Source organism: Gallinula chloropus (assembly GCF_964237585.1).
Source record: "Gallinula chloropus genome assembly, chromosome: 5".
Lineage (NCBI taxonomy): Eukaryota > Metazoa > Chordata > Aves > Gruiformes > Rallidae > Gallinula > Gallinula chloropus.
Window position 1 is genome coordinate 77,775,214 of NC_140090.1, and position 23,987 is coordinate 77,799,200.

General features: G+C 43.5%; 1 protein-coding gene across 1 annotated transcript; it reads left to right on the forward strand.

The window, feature by feature from the left end:
- Positions 1-900: 900 nt before the first annotated feature.
- Positions 901-15,167, forward strand: GPR26 (G protein-coupled receptor 26; the record flags this gene model as incomplete). The annotated part of the gene is made up of 3 exons (XM_084265118.1): positions 901-1,568; positions 7,382-7,495; positions 14,936-15,167. 3 exons carry the CDS (start codon positions 901-903, stop codon positions 15,165-15,167), a joined length of 1,014 nt encoding a protein of 337 aa, XP_084121244.1.
- Positions 15,168-23,987: the final 8,820 nt, after the last annotated feature.

The window sequence follows — 23,987 nt, forward strand, 5'->3', positions numbered from 1 at the left end:
CCAGAGCAGGAAAAGCATCCCCGTAGCCTTCTGGAGAAGTAGCAGAATACATCCGTATTTCCCTGTCTTTTTAAGCACAGCTAAGGAAGGGAAGAGAAGAGAAAGCCCCTGCCCTGGCTGAGAGCAAGCAGCAACTGTGGAAGGGATGCACTGAAATGTAGGAAACGCACTGGAGTGCTGGAATTCGGTTACACGGCTGCTTGCAAATTAATGGCTAAATCAATTAAATGAAAGCATGGGGCTTCTCTTGAGGAAAGTCTAGTCACAATCGTGAGGAGAAGGGGAGGGGTTGTGGCGTGGGGATGACATAATCACGTTTGCGAATCACCAGCAGTGTGTGCAGGCTTTAATCCATTAATGGGGTTTTTATCTGTGATCATAAAAAGCAGGTTACATTCAGCCTGGAAGGGAGTGAGGGTTGGAGGAGAGGGGAGGGGAGAAAAAGAGCAAGAGGGAGAGACGGAGAGAGAGAGAGAGAGAGAGAGACAGAAAGCAGGGGAGAAAGAGAGCACAATTCACTCGGTGAATTGCTTGCAAAGCTCCGGGCTGATAATTAGGGATCTCAGGAGAGCAGTTCCTCAGAATAACCCACTCTCCTTCGAATGGACCGAGTGGAGACAGTGGTTCAGTCCTGCTGATATTTTTTAAGCCCTCCTTGCAGTTTGATGGGCATTCCCAGCGCTTTTGTGCACGTCTCGGAAAGCGTTGACGTGGAAAGGAGCAGCGAGGAGGGGGAGGTTGGAGGGAAAAAAAAACCTGCAGCTCTTCTAAAAATACGGAGGGCATGCAAGAGTGCCAGCAGGCTGGGGAGGAGGGTGAGGTGAGCGCGCCTCGCACCATGTTCCCCGGGTGCCGGCGCGGCGCAGTTCCGGAGATGTCCCTCCTGTGACTGGACGCACCATGAGCATCTGGGAGGTGATCCTGGCTTTTGTGGTGGTGGTGCTGATGCTCGTGGCCCTGCTGGCCAACGTGCTGGTGCTGCTGTGCTTCCTGTACAGCTCCGACATCCGCAAGCAGGTCCCGGGATTGTTCATCCTCAACCTCACCTTCTGCAACCTGTTGATGACTGTTTCGAACATGCCCCTGACCTTGGCTGGGATCATTTTCAAGAGTCAACCAGGAGGAGATCAGATCTGCCACGTTGTGGGCTTCCTGGAGACTTTTCTCACCACGAACTCCATGTTGAGCATGGCAGCTTTGAGCATTGACAGGTGGATTGCTGTGGTCTTCCCTCTAAGTTATCACTCCAAAATGAGGTACAGAGATGCTGCTCTCATACTGAGCTACACGTGGTTACACTCGGTGTCGTTCCCGATAGTGGCAGCTTCTCTCTCCTGGGTGGGTTTCCATCACCTCTATGCCTCCTGCACCCTGTACAACAAGAGACCAGAGGATAGGACACAGTTTGTGATTTTCACTGGGGTCTTTCACACCCTCAGCTTCCTTCTCTCCCTTGTAGTCCTGTGTTTCACATATCTAAAAGTGCTGAAGGTGGCACGGTTTCACTGTAAGCGGATTGATGTGATCACTATGCAGACCCTGGTGCTCCTTGTGGACATCCACCCCAGGTAAGGTGCCTGTGTGTTCAGCGAGTGAGACTACAGAGGAACAGAGGATGGGGCTCAATGTTATGTTAAATACAGTTTGAGCTGTAGCACAGCAGGGGATGGGGAGGGGGAGATAACAAGCATCCTTGCCAGTTTCTATTCTGCATGTTTCTTGTTACTTGGGCTTATTTTTCTGGTTGTAGAAACAACTCTTTTTTATTGTGCTTAAGGGCTTGTTTTGAGAGGGAGAGCAAAGAAACGGGCAGTTTTGGCTGAGCACACACCTCCCTTCAAGACAGCGATAGATCGCTGCCCTTTGTCTCTGAAGGTGGATTTAGTGGTCAATAGATTTGCATTTTTTTTGGCACGAATCATTGCTGAATCCCTGGTGAGGAAGCAGGCTGAGGCTGCACATATCCCTTCAGTCTGAATTCAAGAGGGGTGAGCTGGGTGCTGCGGGCAGCTTCTTTTGCCTGGCAGTTTCCCTATCTCTCTCTGTAAATTCATCTTTCCCCAAAGGCAGAATGGGAAGGGAATAACATCTGCAAAATGCATATGCTTGAGTGCCTGTACTCAAATCCACGTGAGAGAGAGACTCCAGTAGCAACGTTAATGTGACCAGCGAGGGATGGATAAAGTTCCTTTCAAAGCAAAGTCTTTAAGAGAGCCCCCTGTGCTTAAACACAGGAGGAGAGAAGTCTCCAGGGGCTGGGAGGATAATGGGCTTGAGGGCAAGTGCCAAACGGGTCTGAATGTGTGTGAAAGAGTCCCGGCAGGGACTCTACACAAACTGTAAATCTTGAGTGAATAGGCTAGGTCTGGATCTGGAAGGGATGCAGGTTTGGCTGGAGGAGGGACGGTGGGAGAGACAGTTTTCCCTGGGTCAGTGAGAGGAACGTAGTGGTAAAGCTGAAGGAGAGAAAGCCTTGCTGGATGGAAGCCCAAAGGTGGTGCTGGGCAGGCAGCGATGCTGGCAAGGAGCTGGGGAAGGTGCCTGGAAGGAGGAGGAAGCCAGACTGTGCTGTGAGTATGAGATGGTTCTGCCCACGAGAAGCAGAGAGGGGGATACGGAGAGGACCAGAACAGGCACAGCTGGAAGGACACAGGTCTGGGCTGGTGAGAAGGGGACAGCAGGACAAGCCATTCGGGAGATGGGGATTTGAGAAGTGAACCTGCACAGCTGAGGCAGGATGGAGCAGGACAGGGTGGCTAATGGATCAGCATGTCCCAGCTGAGAGGCTCTGATGAGCTGGGGCAGGTTGGACTAAGACCCAGGTAGGACTGGGAAAGGGTCACAAGAGGCAACGAGTGAGCCCTGGAAAGGGGAAACCAGGGGCACTGGTCTCAGGGTGCAAAGAAATCAGCTCTGTTTCCTAATTTGTCTTAGGGTTTAGTGTGGCTGGAGTGAGTGTTTGGAAAGGAAAGGGTCTGCTGTATTTGCCAGGGGCAAAGGGACAGAACGGTTGGCTAGCTGGGGTGATGGAGCGGCTGTGAGGGGTGCCTGTGCTGCTTGGAGAGAGTCAGAAATGGGATCTAAAGGTTTGGGCTGTCTCTGTCAGAGATGGAAGGGAAGGGAATGGAAATGTCTTTCTGAAAAATCCTGGCAGCTGGCAGTGCAGGGAAGCGTCTGTGACAGGGAAAGAAGTCTGCCTTGAGGGGAGGAAAGCCAGTGGCAGTTGAAGAGGGCAGTCCCATGCCAGACATCCCACCTGATCCCCCCTTGCCATCCTTTGCTCTGCAAGCCAGAGGCGAACCCCAGCTCTGTTTGCAGCCAGGCAGGAGCAGAGCTGCAGGACTGAAAGCACATGGAGCTGTCCTCAAAAAAAAAAAAGGGTCATATTTTGGGGATTCCTAAGCTTAAAGGCTGAAAGGATCAGGGCAGGACAGCACACTCTTACCAGACCAGAAACTTCTGCTTAAAATTCTCCAGTTAAGCTGTTTGATCTGTGTCTTGACCAAGAATGCAGAGCAGAACTTCAGGCAAGTCCCGTTCTTGAGAAACACACATATAAATCTTCCCTTATCCCCCGAGTCACAGAGAGGGAAAAACACCCTTCTGCCCTACGTGCTGTCTGGCTGCTAACCTGTGCCTCAGCTGGTCTTAGTTCCTGCACACACTATGAGATAGGGTGGTTACTCCCAGGACCCTGGTGCCATAGACCCTCTGGGGTTCTTTGGAGCTACAGTTGTGATGCTTAATGCTTAAAGTATGCCTGGACTGCACAGGAAAATTCAGAAAAAGGGCAAAACCCCCCTCTAATTGGTATTTCTCCTCCTCTGCATTATTTTTTCTCTGGTCTAGGTTCATTTGTGAGGGTGTTCCTGCATTTTGTAATCATCTCACCGAGGGGTGGATTCGATGGGGAGACAGAGTTGTGCAGGCACTTTGCTGCGAGTAACGGGTTACTAATGGTTATTTATCTCTTGCATCAGGTTATTCTAACCCTCCTCTCTAAGAAAGGAGGGTTTTAGCTTCTTTTCTAGGCTACAGAAATGGTAGCTGTAGTAGGGCTGCCTTAATTGCTGACAGCTATCTCTGCTGACAGGGTTAGACCTGGGATTGCCTTCCCTGCTGGGAGAGCTACTGAAAGGCTGCAGGTCTCCCGGAGCAGTCAGTGATGTTCATAAAGCTCTGACATAACAAAGGCATCACTTGAATTACATAAGTGGTATATATATATATATATATATATACAGGCAATTTCCCTGTTTACTAGAGCACCTAGCAGCACAGGCATGGGTGCTGGGAGGGGGCACAGGAGAGCCCAAAGTTTGCAATCCCACCTTAGCCTTACCCCGACTTCCCTGGCTTTTGGCACAGCCTAGTTTCAACGCTGAGAAATGAGTATGGACAATTTTCTGCTTCCTATGACTCAGAACCCACCCGCAGGGGGGTCTGGAGACAGGCGTTTTGACAGATGGCTTTATTACCTGTGACGTGGAAAGGCACGAGCGAGCTTCTGAAGATCATTCCAGACAAGTAGGAAGGAAACCTCTAAATACCACAACAAAGCTGTGTGAACGTGTGGGGCACATGTCCTTTTGAGTTAGCTTAGGCATTTTTACTGGGCACTGTGTTTTCCTGACTTTGTTCTGAAGAACAGCATTGGTATTGTGAGAGGTTTAGGCAAGACTTCTCTGAAGTGCCTACCTCATATATTTCTTCACCCAAATTATTTCTACTATCTTTTTGGTGTACTCAACTTTACAGATCTTAAGGTCCAGTACCTCATAAACCTTGTTTAAAATACCAAATCTTCAAAGGGACATATCTCAGATGTTCTAGGATATTAAAATCTTTAAGTGAAAGCTTAGTCAATAATCTGGTTTCTGAGTAGTGTTACTACCTCAGCTTGCATATATGTTCTTATCTTAGTGCATAGAAGTGTGTGCAAAAGCAAAAACACCCATCTGTATACATTGTCTGTATGGAGGAATGAGATAAAATACCTTCCTCTGTGATGTGGTATTTACTAGCTACATCTGGAAGGACTAAAAGAAAAATAAACTGGTTGAAGTCTATCAGGATCTCCCAAGTCATGTGTGAACTCTGGGAGTCGCAGACAGCTTTGTATATGCCAGTAGGGAAAAGTTATAACTGGGGAAATCATTAGAGGCAAAAAATATGCCACCCTCTACACCTTAACAATGCCCAAATTGCACTTACTTTGGAGGTTTCCTATATTGCTGTGTGCCTGGGATACTATGAATTTAGTAACATGGGTCTGAAGCAAAGCTGCCGAACCCCAAAGATCATCTGTCTGCACCTAAAATTATTCCGAGTTCTCCAGCTTTGGCAGAACTGAAAGCACATAGGTTCCCTTGAAAAGGTGGAATCTTTTTCCCCCTTCTCAGCTGTCATTTCTTGCTGCAAATAGCTCAGACGTAGAACACGTAACACTTTCAGACGTGTGTTCATTCTACTTAGGCATATATTTTAAGAGTGAGATTTGTTCCTTCAAGGAGGAAAACCTTCTCCTCCAGTAGTTTGGTCATTTTCCCATCATGGCAGCTGCTCTTGGGACTGGGAGTGTTGGATTGTGTATGAAACAGATCCAGGGAAAGACTTTAATGCAACTGAAAAGTAATGTAAGAACTCACTGCCACAGGGACCAGCGAAGCACACTGGGATCCTTAGGATATAACGTGTGTTTAGGTGATGATCACATGTTTACAGGGACAGTGAACAGCGTAAGAATCACAGAACTGTAGGGGTTGGAAGGGACCTCCAGGGACCATCGAGTCCAACCCCCCCCCCCCCCCGCAAAAGCAGGGTCCCTAGGACAGGTTGCACAGGCCAGTATCCAGATGGGTCTTGAATCTCTCCAGAGAAGGAGACTCCACACCCCCTGGGCAGCCTGTCCCAGGGCTCCCTCACCCTCACCAGGAAGAAGTTCTTCTGCATATTGGTGCAGAACTTCCTGTGCTCCAACTTGAGGCCATTGCCCCTTGTCCTGTCTCCGCAGACCACTGAGAAGAGGGTGACCATTTCCCCATGTGTCCCACCTTGCTGCTGTAAGCATATGTGAGCATGGAGCCTGAGAGCAAGCCATCAATCACAAGCTTATGATAAAAGCAGAGGGACAGATGCCAAGCAGTTACAAACACAGCACGTGGGCCAGACCACACAGCTTGCAATGGCTTTACCATGGACCTGTGCAGTGAGTCAGCTCATGACAGTGCTGCTGTGCATGTAGAGATGTGTCAGGAGTGCAACCTGGCTTTGGTTTTTCCCTTTCCCAAAGGGACTACTTCAGGTACAGGCAGCTCTGGGGCTCTGGGAGATACAACTAGTGCTGCCCATCCAACCTACCTGCCTGGAGAAGACACTAACTTCTTTGCTTCCCTCAAAATGTCCAGCCAGCACAAGAATTACACGAACAGGTAGAGAAGGAGGATGGGTTTTCATGTTATCACCCTTTTAGCAAGCAAACGTGCTGATTGCAAAGGGAATGTCTTGCAGTGCAAGTGTGATCTCAGTCCTGTGCTCCCATCACCTTGCTGGTACACTGAGGGTCTTAGCAGTTCTGTGGTGGCCTGATGAGACCACCACTTGAAGGAGAAACTTTTGGGAAACTCAAAAGTGAAGCTGTTGTCCTAAAATTCCACAGGTAGGAAAAATCCCAGGGTAGCACTAATTTGTATCTGCTTAGTTGGAAACAAGGCTGGGTTGAGGTGAGGAGGCAGAACATCACAGTGGCCTGGATCTGCTCAGTAATTCCTGGGCTTTGCAGAGTGTTCAGCACAGGGGTTGTGCAGAGCTACACGGGCTGCTGAAAGGTTTATGGCCACGTGGTTCTCAGCTGTGGGATGCAGCGATTCCTCCAACATTGGGCTGAATGCTCAGAGCTTATTTTTCCCTACCTTTCTGATTTCATTGTTTTATTGCTTACCTTACTGTGAAGTTTCTCCTAAAAGAGTGGTTTTTAGGGAGGTAGCATGCTGTCTACCCAACTCTGGATATTCCTCTCAATATCACAAGGCAAACTCTGGTCTGCAAATACAGCTTACAGCATTTCCAGAAAAAAAGAGCTGCAACTGAATTAAAGGCTGAATTCCATGAATTTGACTATATATGCATTGATATAATGGAGATGTGTGCATATAAATATATACTCATGTATTTCTCAGTGACTGTTTTTGGAGGGTAAGGTGATGGCATGCTGCATTAATAGTTGGTATTGTCCCATATAAATGCAGCACACCTGGTGTTGGCTTATGGGAATACAATACTAAGTGGAGTGACTGATTCCCATCGTTCCATAAGTAAAGGTGTTGCAATCTGCTACCTGGTATTGTGATTCATGTTCTTGTTTGTGTTGACTGTCACACAGCGTACGAGAGCGTTGTCTGGAAGAGCAGAAGAGACGGAGGCAGCGAGCAACCAAGAAAATAAGTACCTTTATTGGCACCTTCATACTTTGTTTTGCACCTTATGTAATTACAAGGTAAGTGTGAACCTACATACTGGAAAAGACTGTGGGAGATGTTCCCTCAACTCGGAGAAGTAGGGCGCTCTGAAGCAGAAAATGGTTCAGGTCTCCTGTGAAAACTGTGTGTGATGTTTCCACTCCTGTGGCAGGGATCACATTTCCTGAGCCATCAAAACGGTGTAAGATGTGGTAGAACTGATCTGACACAATCCTGGCACGCTCTGTGGGTCCACCTCTGCTCAGCCAGCCCAGACGATGTGTTGGTCGCGTGGGAATGATTTAGGAAAGTGAGTCCAGGGGATTTTGCAGACTTCTCTCATGTTGGCTCATGTGCTCCTCAGCCTGTCTCCCTGGACAGGGGCAGATCTGCAGGGGAAGGCACTTTCTTGAATAGGTCAGGCTGTAAAAATCCAGTCAAACAGGATCCAGCTGAGGTGAGAACACAATCCACAAACTTAAATGATAGTTTTGTCTGACTGGATAGAGTTTATTAGTCATAAACATCGAATATCAGAGCTGTTCTGCCTCATGGGTGAAAAATTTTTCTTGTGATTTACAGTCAGATGTCCTTATCTATCTGCTAGCTTATCTTTAGAAATGGCTCCTGTGGGAAACACAAAATTACTCCTATGAAACACAAAGTATTAGCAAGTGAGTATATCCAGAAAAGCGTTATCTGTTCCTTGAAAGAAATTTACAACTTGTGTTCCTTACTGGAAAAAACCCTAAAATGATGCTATGCAGAACAGAGAAAATAAAATATAAAGCAAAGTCTCACCTATTCCAGTGCTATCAAATAAAAATTATTGGGGTTGACTTCTGTCAAACTCAGATCCATCATAAAAGAATCATTGAAAAAGCTGAATTGAGACCCAGTGTAGGTGGACACGTAGCCAGCCCAAAGTTTTCCCAATTCAGTAGACTATCCTGAATCTCAGTTTCTAACAACAACAAAAAATCATGAGGAAGTCTTGTAGCCTCATGGTAAAAATGGAAACCTCCATGTCTCATTGGTTTGGTGTTCACCAAATAATAACCAATTGAGTGGTGCTGCTGCTTTGTAACAGTGTTGAAAATAACTTTAGAACAGTGTTGCAGATCACAGTAACAATGTTGCAGATAACAATAACAGTGTTGGTGGTAACTTTGTAACAGTGTTGCTGTATTTACCTTCACTTTCACTTTCTAGGCACTAGAAGACATAATTGTAGGCATTCAGCCTTGGCTGTCAGCCTAGAAGGTGTTAGAGCATTTCTCTCATTGCAAATGGTTAAACTTAATCTCATGTTGGGTCTCTGAACTCAAGGAGAATCGTCACAGTCACAGGATAACTTGTGGGTCCATCCCAAGTGCTCTAACCAGGACTGACAGCAGGATTTCTGTGCTTCTCCACAGGCACCTCAGCTCTCAGCCCCCAGACACCACCTCCCCAGCTCCCCTTAACCCTGCGGCATCCTAATTTGTGTCCCAATAGCCCTAAGATCCAGAAGAGGGGTTAGATAAACCCAAACCCTCCTCCCTTTAGTCCACACGTGGATCAGTTACATGTCCTCAAGGTTCTGGTCTGTTGAGGACAAACAGTTTTGCCACAGAGAGTGACTGAGAGAAGAGTCAAGACGAAAGGTCTTGAATGCATGTAGAATGCTTGAAGGGCTGGGTGCTGGCCAGGCATGTTGGTGGGGTGAAGGCTGTCACTTCCCTGGACTTTTCAGCTCTATGGGGATCACAGCACGACAGGCTACAGGCATTCCCACCCGAGCTCTCCCCTCCAGACCTTGCTGGACACTACCCTTAGTCAGGGGCGTGTGTTACTGTGCTTCCCTGCACTTCATGCCCACGGCTGGGGGTGTTGAAGTTGAGGGGATTAGGAAGCTTTGGAGCTTCACTGTGTAAGCAAGTTATTTTCTGGAGTGTGCCCAGTGCTTTGCATTCAGAAGATAGAGGCAATCAACCACTTTTCTAAGGCAGTGAACAGAAAATAGACGATGCAGTGTGTGGCTGCCTCTTGCTTGGACAGCCACTTCCAAGGACTTCATGAATTGAGGCCTGAGAGTAGCAAATCACAAAGCTTTACTGTAACCACGTCTTTCTGCTTCCACACTAAAAAAAAATCCCCAACTAATCATGGTCTCTAGCAATCCCATGAACCAGTGAAGGTGCTGTGCTTATAGCCCCAGCCAGATAAATTATTTTCTGTGTAAATCAGAGTTTTTCAGATTGGATTAAGATAAAAAATTAGATTAGGCACCTCTTTCATCAGGAAAATGCCCTTCCAATTAGTTCAGTGGTGCATCTGGAGAATCTGATTCTTCTTTATTACTTTCCCCTGTACCAGTAGGACAGATGCAATACCCTGTAGTATTTGTTTCTAGGCATAGCTTGTTTCATGGTTTGTAAAGAATTCTATTAGCACACATCTCTTCTTTTGTTATATTTATTATCATGCAATTAAATAATATTGTTCAAAATCTATTTTCTCCAAGGAGCTTTTTCATAGGAAAATTTAAAATAAGTCATGCCAATGTCTAATATTAATTTCCAACTCCAGGCTTTCCAAACTGAAATACAGAACTTTGCTTGTGTAAGTTAATAAGTGGTGTCAACGTGTGAGGAAATTGGCTTTAAATTAAATCTCCTGAAGTAATATCAGCAAGAAGTTCATAGCCCCAAAGCCCTCAGGTTAGAGAGAAGTGTGGTGGAACAGACAGAAGATTAAAAATCTCTTGTATCCTCCCTGGGGGACAAGGGGTAAACAAACTGTGCTTTTAAAGTAGTTGCCTGTCCTCTCCACACAGATCCTGTTCAGGTAGACAAGCGAGTTCAGAATTCCTCTGTGACTTCAGGACTTGCCTGTCTGTGCATATAAATACATCATTTTTCTACACAATTCTATGCTGTGGTCTTCTAGTCTTCATCACAAGTGAAGGGGATAGCAAAACCTTTTTGGTACAGGCTGGACATGCTGCCTGCTATCATATCTCTGTGCTGACAGGTGGCTCCTGCAACTCTGGTTTGCAAGATTTGCTACAAGAGATTTGCAAGATTAGTCCAAACATCTGCTGGACAACATAAGTTGGCCAGTTGTAATATGTACACCATGTAAGAGGCAAACCTGGCTAAGGGCAAACCAGCCAGCATTCACCACAATGTCATTTCTGTATCAGGCAGCAATGATTAAAATTGGATTCTTTTCATTAGCAAGACAGCATGCAAGAGTTTCAACCTACCAAGAAATAAAGTAAAATTAAAAGAAAATCAACATCACTGTAAAAATCATGGCCAGCTTATTCATATCTTCAACACAAGAGGAACAAGTAAGGTTGAATTCTGGTACTGTGGGACTTGGGGGGGGGGGGGGGGGGAAATATCCTAATTAGACATGTCAGGAATGGCAGCTGATCCCAACTCCTGGGGAAAGGATGGAAGTTCTTCTGGTGAGAACTTCACCATGTATCTACCAGCTCCAAAACGCAGCACCAGCTTTGTTTCACTGCTGAACAATGAGGCATTTTGGCTTGTCTGAGGCTCTGGTGTATTCAGAGTTTTCTCCACAAGCCAGTGAGGTGCTCAGGTCTAAGCAAGGCACAGCAGGTGGTGTGCTGCCATCGTAGTAGCCTCCAGCTGGATGTATACAAGTTCAGTAAAATATTTTACAGAACTGCAATGTATACAAAGAGTTTGCAGTGTCTATTATCTGTGTACATGACCAAGGTCTTAATCTTCAACATAATGATCCCATTTGTTTCCCCACAGCGAAATAAAATAATTGGGCAGCCATTTGACATGACAAACGTCCCATAATTACAAGTTTCTGAAATATTAGGAAAATATCACAGCAAAACAGCTTACAGCTTTGAAATGGAAAGGTATTGAAGACAAGACAGTGGAAGAGTAGCTTGTGAAAGCAAGAAAGGGAATTACACAGGCGATACTACAGAATGTAATTTACAGGAAGCACTGAAATATTAAAGCTCCTTCACTGAAAATGTCTTTTTTGGCAGAAAATTGAAGCTATGCGTATGATTTCCCTCATAAATGAGAAACAAAACCCTCTTTCAAAGGGAATAAAGTATGTGATGTGCCTTGAAAGGCTGACATTTAATTGTTTGTACACGGAATGGAATCGCGTGGCTCCGGGTTTATCTGCATTTCTGTGCTTGCTGCTTGATGGCTGCAAATGTCATTTACTATAAAAAGTAATCCGTAGGAATTACAAAATGTGTAAATTTCAGGGACACTTGGGGAAAATAATCAAAGAAAATATTTAAAATGCTGTCAATAAAAGTGTGGGCTTTTTAGTGCATCGATCCATGAAGGCAAATTAACAAGTCTAGTCTTGCAACCCCGACGTGCCTGTTTGATGTGCTTTAACTGGAGATTGTTCACGTCTCCTAGAACTGAGTGACAGGCAGAGACACAAATTTGCCTTAGTTTGGTCATTCAAGACAATCCACTGATTTTAATTAAACTTCGTGTTTAATTAAACTTCATTTAAGGTTTAAATTAGATATTAGGGGGAAGTTTTTTACAGAGAGAGTGGTGAGGGGCTGGAAGGGGCTGCCCAGAGAGGTGGTGGGTGCCCCATCCCTGGGGGTGTTCAAGGCCAGGCTGGATGGGGCCCTGGGCAACCTTGTGTAGCTCCAGGCCTGGAGGTTGGTGTCCCTACCTGTGGCAGGGGGTTGGAACTTTGTGTGATCCTTGGGGTCCCTTCCAACCCAGACCAGTCTATGATTCTATGATTCATCAAATTCCCATCTGTGTAACATTCAGTAAATCACCCAGATGAGATTCAAAATGCAAAGGAGGCTTCTCATACGCAATGTGGAGAGTAGCAAAGACAGGGACAGCTCGTGGCAGATTACAAAATCAACATGACTCAGTAAATGATTAATTTCCAAATAGGCAAGTCTCATTTTAGAGCATATTAATGTGGGTGTCATAAGCTACATTTTATTAAACAATACTCCAGATGAAACCCCCCAGCAGCTTGGGTAGATGATAATTATGTATGAGTTTGGATCCTACTTCATAAGAAAGACATCAGCCATGAGCTACAGGGAGAGGTTGAAAGGACAGCATTGTTTTGATGAGACAAACAGGGAGACAGCTGGGACATGTGGCAGCTTTTGGTATCTCAAAGCTGCTTACAGTGATCAGCTGAGCCAAGTGGCACCCACAGAGGTGAAGGAGCAATTCCCAAGCATTGTCATGTCACACAGCCAATGCTCACCTCAAATGTCTCTCAGGTCTGAGAGCCCAAAGAGTATTTTTCTCCAATGTCACCAGCCCTAAAAGCATCCTTGTCCAGGTGCACCTCACTTCTGATGGGAGCAGTACATACAATTGTTAGCATGAAGCACCTTTGCCATGGGGTTTACAGTCCAGGCACACCAAAACAGAGAGAGAAGCCAGAAGTTTGCAGTCAGGGCTATAACAAATTAAGGCTCCTTAGTCCCACTTCTGTGCTCAAATGACTGGACCATGCCATCTGCCAGTGCTATTTTAAACAACACAACTTGGTGGAAGTTAATGGAATGAGAACAAAATGACAGGGGAAAAAAAATCCTCATCCTTAAACTGCTTCAAGTACCTAAACTTTTGTCATTGCTGCTGCAGAAACCTTGCCCAGAAGAGTCCCTGGAATGGGTGTTTCTCTCAAGAAACAGTAGCAATTGAAGTATTTTCTGAGCAGGTTTAAGGGCACCCATGGCTGAAGAGTCTTCTGGTAAAGATCTTACATGCCACTGCACAGCAGGCTCTCTAGCAGCACACGTGGCTGTTCCTCCTCTAGAAAAATCAAAAGCTTCTCAACAGCTGTAGAGATATATGGAACAGAACTGCCCTTCAGTGCTGCTCAAAGACATGGGGGAAGAAAACCTTGTGGAATCATCAATATTTCCCTGTCAAAAGTACTCTAAATCTCAGTACAAACTGAACTCTCTCTACTAGTGTTGGTATGAGGAGTATATAAAGTTCTTCCTTCTCTCCCTCCCCCAGATGACTTTAAAGTTTTGCCTCACTAAATTTGGTGCAAATGTGTATGTTTGGCCTTTAAAATGACCAGTTTTTAAATTCAAGATACATCATACCATCTTCTCAGTGATGAATGTTCCTTGTGTCCTTCTCCAACGACCCAGACAAACTGTTCAAAGACACCCAGCTCTCTCTGTAGGAGCTGGACTGGCTGAGAAAGGTACATTGGACCTCTGAGGTGGTTTCTCAGAGGGGACCCAGAGAGTTCAGACAAGAAGCTGGATTTTTTAGATGGTTAATTGTAGGGGAATGTGAGTCCCATGAGACCAAGCAATGCCACTGTGTGTCCTGATTTCAACCTTCAGAGTTCAACATAAGGTTTTGGAGCAATATTTAGGAAGTCATGTTAAGTTTTGCAGAAATACTTGTTTATAACATTTATGGTTAAACTTCCTGTCATGATGCATTTAATGGTGATCTAAGAATGAAAGTCAACAGGTAACATACCTGGGTAGATGACACTCCTCTCATTTTCTTTAGAGTTATATCAAGTCTGTGATGAACTTCAGCTGCCAGAAACATGATTTAGTGACATGTAGAACTAGAAAAATCCACACAACAAAAGCACTAAATGAAGGAAAAAACATATTAAGTGAAATATCAAATGAGAAACTTCATTTTCTAACAAACTTAATTTTCTAACTTTTATTTCTAAGTTGTTTCCTTAACTAGGACTGAAAACCCTAGCATAATCAGGGAAAGTAACTTGATCCATATGCACAATATTTTCACCAGCAGTAAACTTTCTGGGAGATGTTGACCTTCTTACCTCAGAGCATTTATGATCCCAAACTGGGTGCTCACTAGACAGATAAAATAGGATTAGGTTACAGAGCTCTAAAGAGAGATATACATTTATCCAACTTCTTGATTGCCTGAGAAAGCCAGATGAATTCAAAACCCAACTCTACATCAGAGATTTGATTTCAGTTTTTAGTCTCCAAAAGGCATATTCCAACAACAAATAAATAGGTTCTTCTGAATACTGCCTCATATCCTGCTGGAACTACTCCATTTCGCAGTAAAATCTTTATTTATTGTGGCAAAAAACATTTATTGTGGCAAAAGATCAAGGGAGTCCTTTAGGAGGCAACGCATCCAAAGTCCACTTCTAGCCTCAGTAAATGTACAGCTAATTGTCCAGAATCAAGGATGCCTTGAAGTTTGGAGGTCAAGACATTCTGATAGGAGCCTTGTAGTCCCATCCTTGGGAAACAGACCTCAATTTTACACTTCCAGTCTCAGAAATGTAGAAAGGGACCACTGCATTCATACTTTCATGGGTATGACTTGCCTTTTGTTTTCTTGTAATTGCCCAGTAATAAATTGGGGGCTTGAAGGGGTGTTGTTTGCTTACAGCTGTACTGTTGCTCCACACTTTCAACATGAATATTCACTCTTCCAACCTTCCTCTTTCCACAGACTTGTTGAATTATCCTCTGTGGTCCACATCAATTCCCACTGGGGAATCATTTCCAAGTGCTTAGCTTACAGCAAAGCTGTTTCAGACCCTTTTGTGTACTCTTTACTCCGACATCAGTACAAGAAGACCTGGAAAGACATCATAAACAAGATCCTCAAGAGAAGCTCCATCAACTCCTCTGCCCTCACAAGCGAATCGCACAATCGGAATATATTGCAGCTGAACGAATGAGGAGGCTGGTATGGGACCTTCAAGACTTGTAAAACAGTATGTGGGAAACAAAAGTAACTGGCCTAATCCCTAGTAGCTATCCCTGAGCTGTCAAGGTTTTGGGTGGTGGTCATGGACAGGTCGAAGCCCAGCCTGTGTCCCTCCAGTAGCCCATGGGATACCTAAGGGAGGCAGGCTGCTTGGTATCTCCTCCCAAGAGCACTATTGATCTGTGGTCCTGCAGGCTTCACACACACAAATCTCCCATCGATTTCCATCAGCAGCTACATGTACATAGAGGGTAAAAAGCTAGTCCTCAGCAGGAGGACTCATGAAAGGAATGGGAGCAAACCAGTACTGTCACATGGCTATTCTAAAAAGCTGCACAGGGATATTTGTGCTGTATTTTGTACTGGTTACAGGTAACGCTCCCTCTGATGGAGCTGCCAACCTGGCTTTACAAAACCAACCCCAACCTAGTTGCTTGAGAAGGTCCCGTATAGAAAAACTCTTAATAGGAAAGGCTTAATAGAAATATCTTTACCCAGATACTCATGCAGTGCCCAACATAGGTTTTAACCTCTTCTGACACATATTTTATGTACAATCCTGTAGAACTAAAGGAAGAGAAAAATCACAGTTGAAGTAAGCTACAGGCTGGATTCAGCCAGGTCTTCTCTTAAGTTTTTAGATAACTTCCACAGAATCCCATTAGTTTTCTTCCCATTAAATTTATAAAAACAGTGGACAGGATGGAAAGGTCAGAATACTTCCTGCCTACATGCTAGTATATCTGTGCAAAAAAAAGATGGATTTTGTCCAAAGCTGCAGAACTGGGCCCAGCCCAGGGGAGAGACAAACAAACCAACCAAAACCCAAACAAAACCCTTTCCTCTTCTTCTGAGATGTTACTAATCACGGTTTTTCCTATAGGCATGTTGCTTGAAGAAAAGATGAGCCTAAAGCTGAGTTTAAAAGCATACTTTCCAAAGTAGGTGGAGCACATATAATAAACCCTTTCTCACCATGAAAGCACAACCAGTAATCTAAATCTACATCTGAATGTGCAGATCTCAGGGGGTTTAAATATAAATCTTCATAGCTCTGCAAAGTAAGCTTAATAACATCCAGCTCAGCCTGCAGCTAATACAGGACTCAATACCAGTAAGATTTTCAAAACCAGGACATTTCTTCCCTCAGACACCATCACAGCATCTTAATTTTTCAAAGTGTTATTTAGTTCACCACAAGTACAACTACAGCTGGTAAATGGCTTCACAACTGTCACATAGCCTGGTGATGCTGAAGCCATCCTCCAGTGACTGAAGGATTAGTTTCCTGGATAATTTTCAATGACTTCTCTCTCAATTCAGGGAAAACCCTATGAAATGAGACAGTTCCTCAAGTGTTTTCTTGTTAATTAAGCTGTAGAACAGCAAGAACAATAATTAATTAATTAATTGACCTTTCTGTTGTTAGAATCTTTAGGAATAGCAATTTCTAAACCAGCTTTCATCAACAAAATGTGGCATCCTTATGACCTCTTAAAATTATTTTCAGGTAAGGAACTATTGGTTTCAAGAGCTTCACATTTACACTTTGATTGACAGAAGATTTACTACCAATTCTGACTTTAATTCCGCTCACATTTTTTTCTCCAGCAAGTGACTTAAAGTCCATAAGACAACAGTGAGTTAACATCAGAAATGAAATTCATTTTTGCTGGATAGATCAAGAAAGCTTCAGTCCAGCAGCCATAAACTACACAATTTCTTTTCTGAGGGTAAATGGCAAATACATGGCCAGATTTTTATGGTCTTGGTTAGAATCACAGAATTGTAGGGGTTGGAAGGGACCTCGAGAGATCATCGGGTCCAACCCCCTGCCAAAGCAGCTCCCTAGGACAGGTCACATCCAATATCACTATCACTCATTTTGCAGACATTAACCTGCTCCAGTTTGCAAGCAATACCACCTGTCCCCAGTGCAACAAACGTTATGGCAACTACAGTTTCCTTTGTACCTTGCAAAATGTGTCCTCTACTGAAGTGTCTGACCAGTGATTCAAAGCTCAGACTCAGTGAGGGGCTTCACCCACAAACCAGTGGACCTCAGTTGTTCATCTGGAGAGTCTTGCCTTAGCCCTTGCTCCTGAGTGGTACCACAGCTGCAAGGAGCCATGTTAATCCTGAAACTCACATCGTCACCTCCTCTATAAATGGAAAAAACTAATCTGATGAAGATCATCACTACCATATAAATGCAAAACTGCAGTTTAAACGTTCATTCTTATTCTGGAACAATAGCATAACCACAACAAAACATCCCCACAGATCTAATTTCAGCCAGTTTTTCCAACACCACATTGAAAATTAGCCTTTAGCCAGACTAAATAGTTTACCTTATCTTAATCATTCTGCTTCTTAGGTTTGACTTAATTTTCTCAGGTGCAATTGAGAAAAACTCCCAGTTCAACAGCTGCTTCTTAAGAAATGGAAGTAGTTTTGATGACGTGAAAGTATCAGAATACAGGATATTAGCAAGTTGATTATTAGTGAGTTTTAAAAGATGAGAAGCTCTGTATCAGATTGTTATACATTTCACTAAAACCACTTTTACATAAATAAATCCCAACAGGATGATTGATCACATCCACAACCTATACGCTGGGCTGCTGCCAAAGTCAATGGGAGGTTTGTATGCTGATAAACCCAGCCCCAGAGGGATTTCAAATTTTAAATCAATTATTCAAATAGAGCAGGATAATTTCCCAGAAAAAAAAAAAAAAGACAAAATAGTACATTTAGGATAGCTAGTAAAAGATGGGGAAAAATACAGCATCAGTCTTGTCTCATTATGCTTGTATATCCCAGTCAGCGACTGGTTGATTTATGTGTCACCATGAGCAATAAATCTCTCCCCTTGGATGTGTTAAAAAATTTGTCTTTCTTTCATGGTGCCTTTCTTCTAGAATTAATCTTATACCAGAGAATAAATATAATTTCCCCTTCCTTACATCAGCTCTCTGACACATTGTCATATTTCTACCATCGGAAGCAGGCGAGGGTTGTAAATGCTGGAGCTTGACAAACTGACTCAGTACACAAAATAAAAGTAATAACCTAATGTTTCCTGAGGACATTTTATAAGATGCTAGAAAAAATGATGCTGTGGCTCGTTAAGTGCTAGATAGTCAGCTGAATTCTTATAGGTAACTGGCAAAATTTTCTCAGATGTATGTCTAAGTGATGAATGTAGATATGAGTAACTGTCTGCTGAGTATTAGATGTGCCATACACCACTTTTGCTCGAGTGAGTTAGAATGATGATGGGAAATGTGATGCACAATACTTGATTATCTCTGATGGGGAAGCAGAACTGGTCTCTTGCCTAACACAAACGAGTGTGTGCATGTGTGTGGGGGTGATTTTCCATTCACTATTTACATATTTTTTTGAGGAAGTTTGTAAAGTAAGGCTACAACGTGTGCCCAAAATATGGAACTGCATGTGCAAAAACTGTGCAGCTGCTTAGGCAATATGCAGCTCTCTGTTTGTTGGTACCCACCATCCATATGCAATATCTTTTCTTCACACCCATGTTCAGTTATCATTTTATTCCTATCTTGCAAATTTGGCAGGCAGAATGTTGGCAGATGATTAAGAGAATTTAGTCCACTGTGTCATTTTGCAGATTCTGAGCTCCCCCCCCCCCTCCATTTATCTGACAGTTATTTATGTAATCTCAGCACCCTAACTGGGAATTAGGATTCTGGTTTATGGGTTTGAGCCACTTTGAATGGGAAGATCTTGGCAAAACCAGTGAGAGATTGCTAAGAGTTTACTGAATAAATACCAGGTCTTCTCCTGACAGAGCACAACAGCTGGTTGTCTCACTTAAGGACTGGGTCCCACTGGATAACAACATCCAGAGCTATAGATCTCTTCTAAATGCACAGGGCCCTGATTTCATGATAAGTATAAATGGAAAGATGCAAACAGGCTTCAGTGGGGTTCCTCATGTGTGTACGTCCCACTTGCAATGTCAGACAACTGCAAGACTCCTCCCTGGTTTTATTCTTTGAGGAAAAGACTCCAAGAACCTCACCCAGACTTTTTATAACTTCCTTTGTTTCAGAAAAAAAAATCAATCAAATCTAACAATTCTGTGATTAGAAATGGTCTAGATAAATCCTTATGAAGCCTGAGGACTGCTGCAGCAGTAGTCACACATATCACAGCATCACAGACCAGCCAAGGTTGGAAGGGACCTCTGGATGTCGTCTTGTCCAGCCCTCAGAAGGCACATCGCTGCCTCTTGCTGTAATTTACTGCCTCAATTTTGCCAGTGCATGTGTTTGCATTGCAGTAGTGCTGGGAAGTGATCTTAGTCTTCTTCAGGTCAACAATAAAATCTTCCTGGACATAATTTAAAAAAAACCCAAACCCACCAAATTCTGGAAAACATCTTAACCTGAACTTCAAAGCCAGCTACATCAGAACAACTTTAGAGGTTACACAACTGGGGCAGAAATTGATGGGAATGGAGTCCAAGGGTCAGGATGGCTGGGGACTACAAGCTGGTTATGCTGCTGTTGCAATAATGAGCTACCCTGGCAGCACTGGGCTTTTCCCAGTGACCTCTTGCTAGGCTGAGACCTCTCCAGGTCTCTCAGCACCCACTTACCCCAAAGAGAAAGGTAAAACTTCTGTCAAAGCCCAGTTGCTGCTACAGAGTGGGCTGAGGTTGTAGGAACAGCATGGTCTCCACAGGAGGATCCTTGTTGGGCTGAGAAGACTCTAATGGTTTTCAGATGGCCTATATGGAGAATACTCACATGAGTTTAATGACCAGAAACCACCTACACCTGCATGAACCTTACCTGAGGAGAGTTTAATTCTCACAGCCCTGGAGGTTTAGGCAGTTTGCAGAAAGTTGGGGTTTTTTTTCCCTAGGCCTGTATGCCAAAGGTTTCATGGTTCCTTAGCAATCTTGATCCTGAATCAGGAAGGTTCTGGGGGCTCTAAATAGCTTGTCCTATCTTTTTTATTTACATGCACAGTGAATACCTTTGAAACAACCCCTTGGAAATCACCTGCTCTTCACTACTGAGAGAGCTGCCTTTTCCCTATGTTCAGTGTTCTTGTGACTGAAAGAAGCCTGAAAGCAAAGCCAGAGACTTCACAATTACGTCAGCTCATTGTTATTGACCCTAAAAATCACGAAATATTTCAGCATGTCACATTCAGCTCAGTTAGACCTGGATCCCATGGACATGATGTATTGGCTTCAGTAAGGAGCCCTGGATCGTTAGGGCTAAGCTTAGGCTTACAAGTTTGCAGAATCAGGGACTATACCTTTGTATCCTGCCCAAGCCTGAATATATGAGAACAATAACATTTTAGCCTTAAATCTACTATTTATTATTATTACTATTTAATCTCCTTTTTATTCTTTCAGCACTCAGTATGTCAAAAAAGCTTTGATGGGTGAAGTTTCTTTACGAAAACCATCGTGCTCAAAAAGGCAGCTGTCCCTGTCGGGGGGTATAAAAGTTTACATGGAGAAAAGACTTGCTGCAGTCTTCATAAAATGTCTACTTAACCTGTAGTCCTGGTGTGTATTGTGTAAATATGTACCTAGCATCCATGGTTTTTAAGCAAACGACGCCGATTCTAACGAACTAGAGAGCTATAGTTTATCATATAGGTCTATATTTCTAAGACAGAGGGTTAGTCCTACAGACTGTAAGTGCACTTCAGAAATGTGTGTGTTGAGAAATGAATGGAGCAGGTGTATGACAGCATGCATGCGTGGTAATTGTCTAGGAAAGCCTGATTTTTTTGGTTGTTGCTTGAAGAAACCTCATTGCACATGGTTTCAATGAACCCAAAGGCTCGAGCCCACGTGGTTGATTAATAATCTACAAAGATATATTAGGAAGAGAAATGCCATTTGGAGTTATTACTGAGTACTAGGAAACTGGTTTCTAGTCATTGTAGTTAGATGATTAAAGCTTTAAAGCAAAGCTTTAAAAAAAATCAGAGAGCTAGCAAAAAAACTGAGAGCCTCCATCCTCCCAGGGCATGGATCCAGCAAGAGTTCCCAAGGAGAAAAGGAAAAGCACTGGATGAAATGCAGTTTTGGGGAGATATTAGTAGGAATGCAACATGGACCAGGGTGCAAAGTTGGCTACGACCTTCCTCTTGCTGACCATCACAGGTAGTCCTGCTCAGTCATGTTGCATTAATGCTACCTTGAGTTCTCAAACAAAAGTTTAAGGAAAGCCCTGTTGGATATCAGAATGGTTTATATAACCTTCTGGCCATGAAATCCTTATGCAAAGACAGGCAATCACTACTCCTCCTGCTTTGCTAATGTGACCAATGAGCTACAAGAGAAAAAAAGGAAAAAGGAAAAGAAAAAAAAGTTTTAAAAAGTAAAATAGAATGATATTTTTCAGGAGAAAAATGTCAGTAAAACACTCGGTGCCCTTAGGGTCACACAACAAGCATGTGACAAGACTGGGAACGAGTTCTCCTGCCTCTGCCATCCAGCCCAGCCTCATTCAAGTGAAATAAAGCTACCTGCATCAGCCAGAGTAAAGAATGGGGCTTTTCATAATAGAAACCATAGAGCTTCCCAGATAAAATGCTTGAAAAATCATTATCACGAATTGCCTTGGAAAATAGAAATAGATAATTAAAAGGTGCCTTGCTTTACCTTTACTCCTACACAGGGCATTTTTCTAAACCTTAGGGTTTGGGTTTTTTTCACAGTGTTTTTTATTTTCTTAAGATCATTTTAGGATAAAAAACCCCCGAAATATTTGGCAATCACTAATCATTCCCTTCTTAATTCTTGCAGGAATGTACCGTACTACCAGTCTTTCCAGATACACTTAGATAGAAACATTTTCCCCTCGATTAGATTATTAGATGATTATTTGCTTTGTGAAAAATGTTGGGGAGAGGGGGGCTGGTTTTACAAATCCTTGCTGTAAGGACAGTGGGGTTGCTTGGATGAATAAGGCTGATTTGTATAATGAGAGGTATAAATGTTCCAGCCTGCGTATTTTAGACTTCTTTTTGTTTTGCAAACAATGAAAATAGATGGTTCCCTATTTCTTAAAGCACCTAGCCAGTCTGAAGAGAGCTAGTTCTGAAATAACATCAATAATAGCTGCTGTAGATAGATAGGGCATGTTTTGACTATACTATCATAAATATAATATTATAATTTATTGCTTTTTTAATAAAAATGGGATGTAATTGCAGGGGCTATTTATTTAAGGGGGGAAAAAATGGCAATATAAATAAAACCTTTCTAAACTGCATGGGGAGAGAGATGCACAGACCAGTTTGGAATGACAACGTGCCCAAGAGTGCCATGGCTTAACATGGGCTTTAAGGTCCCAGGAAAGCCAAATTCCAACAATCTCCTAATAGGTATTTTGAAGATGCAGATTCATTCGTGTAAAGATCCAGAAAATTCTGCTGCAGAAGTTCCCAACAGTTTGAAGGAGTTCAATGAACTAAACTGTAACCCTGACTTCAAATGGTTGGAATAATGGGGCCTGTGCTTGTCTATTCTGTTTACAATGGCTTGTGCTTTGTGAATACCCATCCAATGCTGTAATATATTTTTATTACCTGGAGTTAATGGATAATACAAAGTGACATACTGAAATACATGCTGTATATGTATATTGTGGTTTTGTTAAATTTACCGTTAATGAAATGTGATTATGATTAAAGGACTCTGTGTGAGCTATTTTTTCAGATAAAACAAGCATTTTAAAAAGTCTGGTTTACTTCATTGTTGCAAAAGTCAAAACTGTAAATGCCATTGTGGTGATGTGATCTGGTCAGACCCCATCATTTTTGGAGAACAGCTACAAAGTCAACTGAAATAGATTATTATTGCTTCACCATAGTTGTACACAGTATGAGTGAAATAATTGGAGAACGTTAACACCTAATACATACACCTAGTCTTAATCCATGTGGCTAATCTTAATACACATAGTCCTACTTATATTTACCTGTTCCTTAACTTCTTAAGCAGGTTTCACAGTTGGTGTGAAACCAAGGCTGGGGGTTGAGCTGGTGGTGTGGGGTTTCCTCTTGCATCCTTGCCCACCCAGAGCTCCCACCGAGAGGTCTCTGGAGGTTTCGGGCTCCACCCAACAGAGATACATTGCAGAGGGAACAGCCAGTAGTCCTCCCAGAGGGAAAGTCTTCTATTATCTGTAGAAACTCCAAACTATTTGGTCCCCAAATGTGTTTTTCTGCTGACTCACAGGGTTTAATCATCAACTGTGCTGTAATGGCAAAGTCAGAACCTCGGTACTCAGACGTGGGTAAGCACGTATTGAAATCAAGAGTATCTGCAGCCTTCTCCCTGAGATCTCTAGACAGAGATTTGAGTTGAAGATTAAATTCCACTCCAGCGCACAGATTAGGCCTCTTAAGGGCTCTTTTGCTTCCCTTACAGGCGTTAAATCTCCGCTGTAGAAAAGCAGAAGAGCTCAAAATTCTCAGGCATCAAATAATTTCTGATTTAACCAATATGATTACTTTGTGCTACGACTCTGTGCCCACTTCCCTCCACCCCCCCCCCCATTTTAAACAGCTCATCAACTAAGCTTCTTTTTCCATCTTTCTCTGCATGTGCCCTCCCTTCCTGGCACACAGACGGTCCCTGGAGATTAACACTGTGCTCTCAGAAAGGCTGGCAGGGCTGGGGGAGGTAAATAATTTATCCACATCCAGCTCACAGCCCCTTGTGATTTGTACTGAGGGCAGTGGACAAATCAGGCACCAAACACCAAGGTTTCAC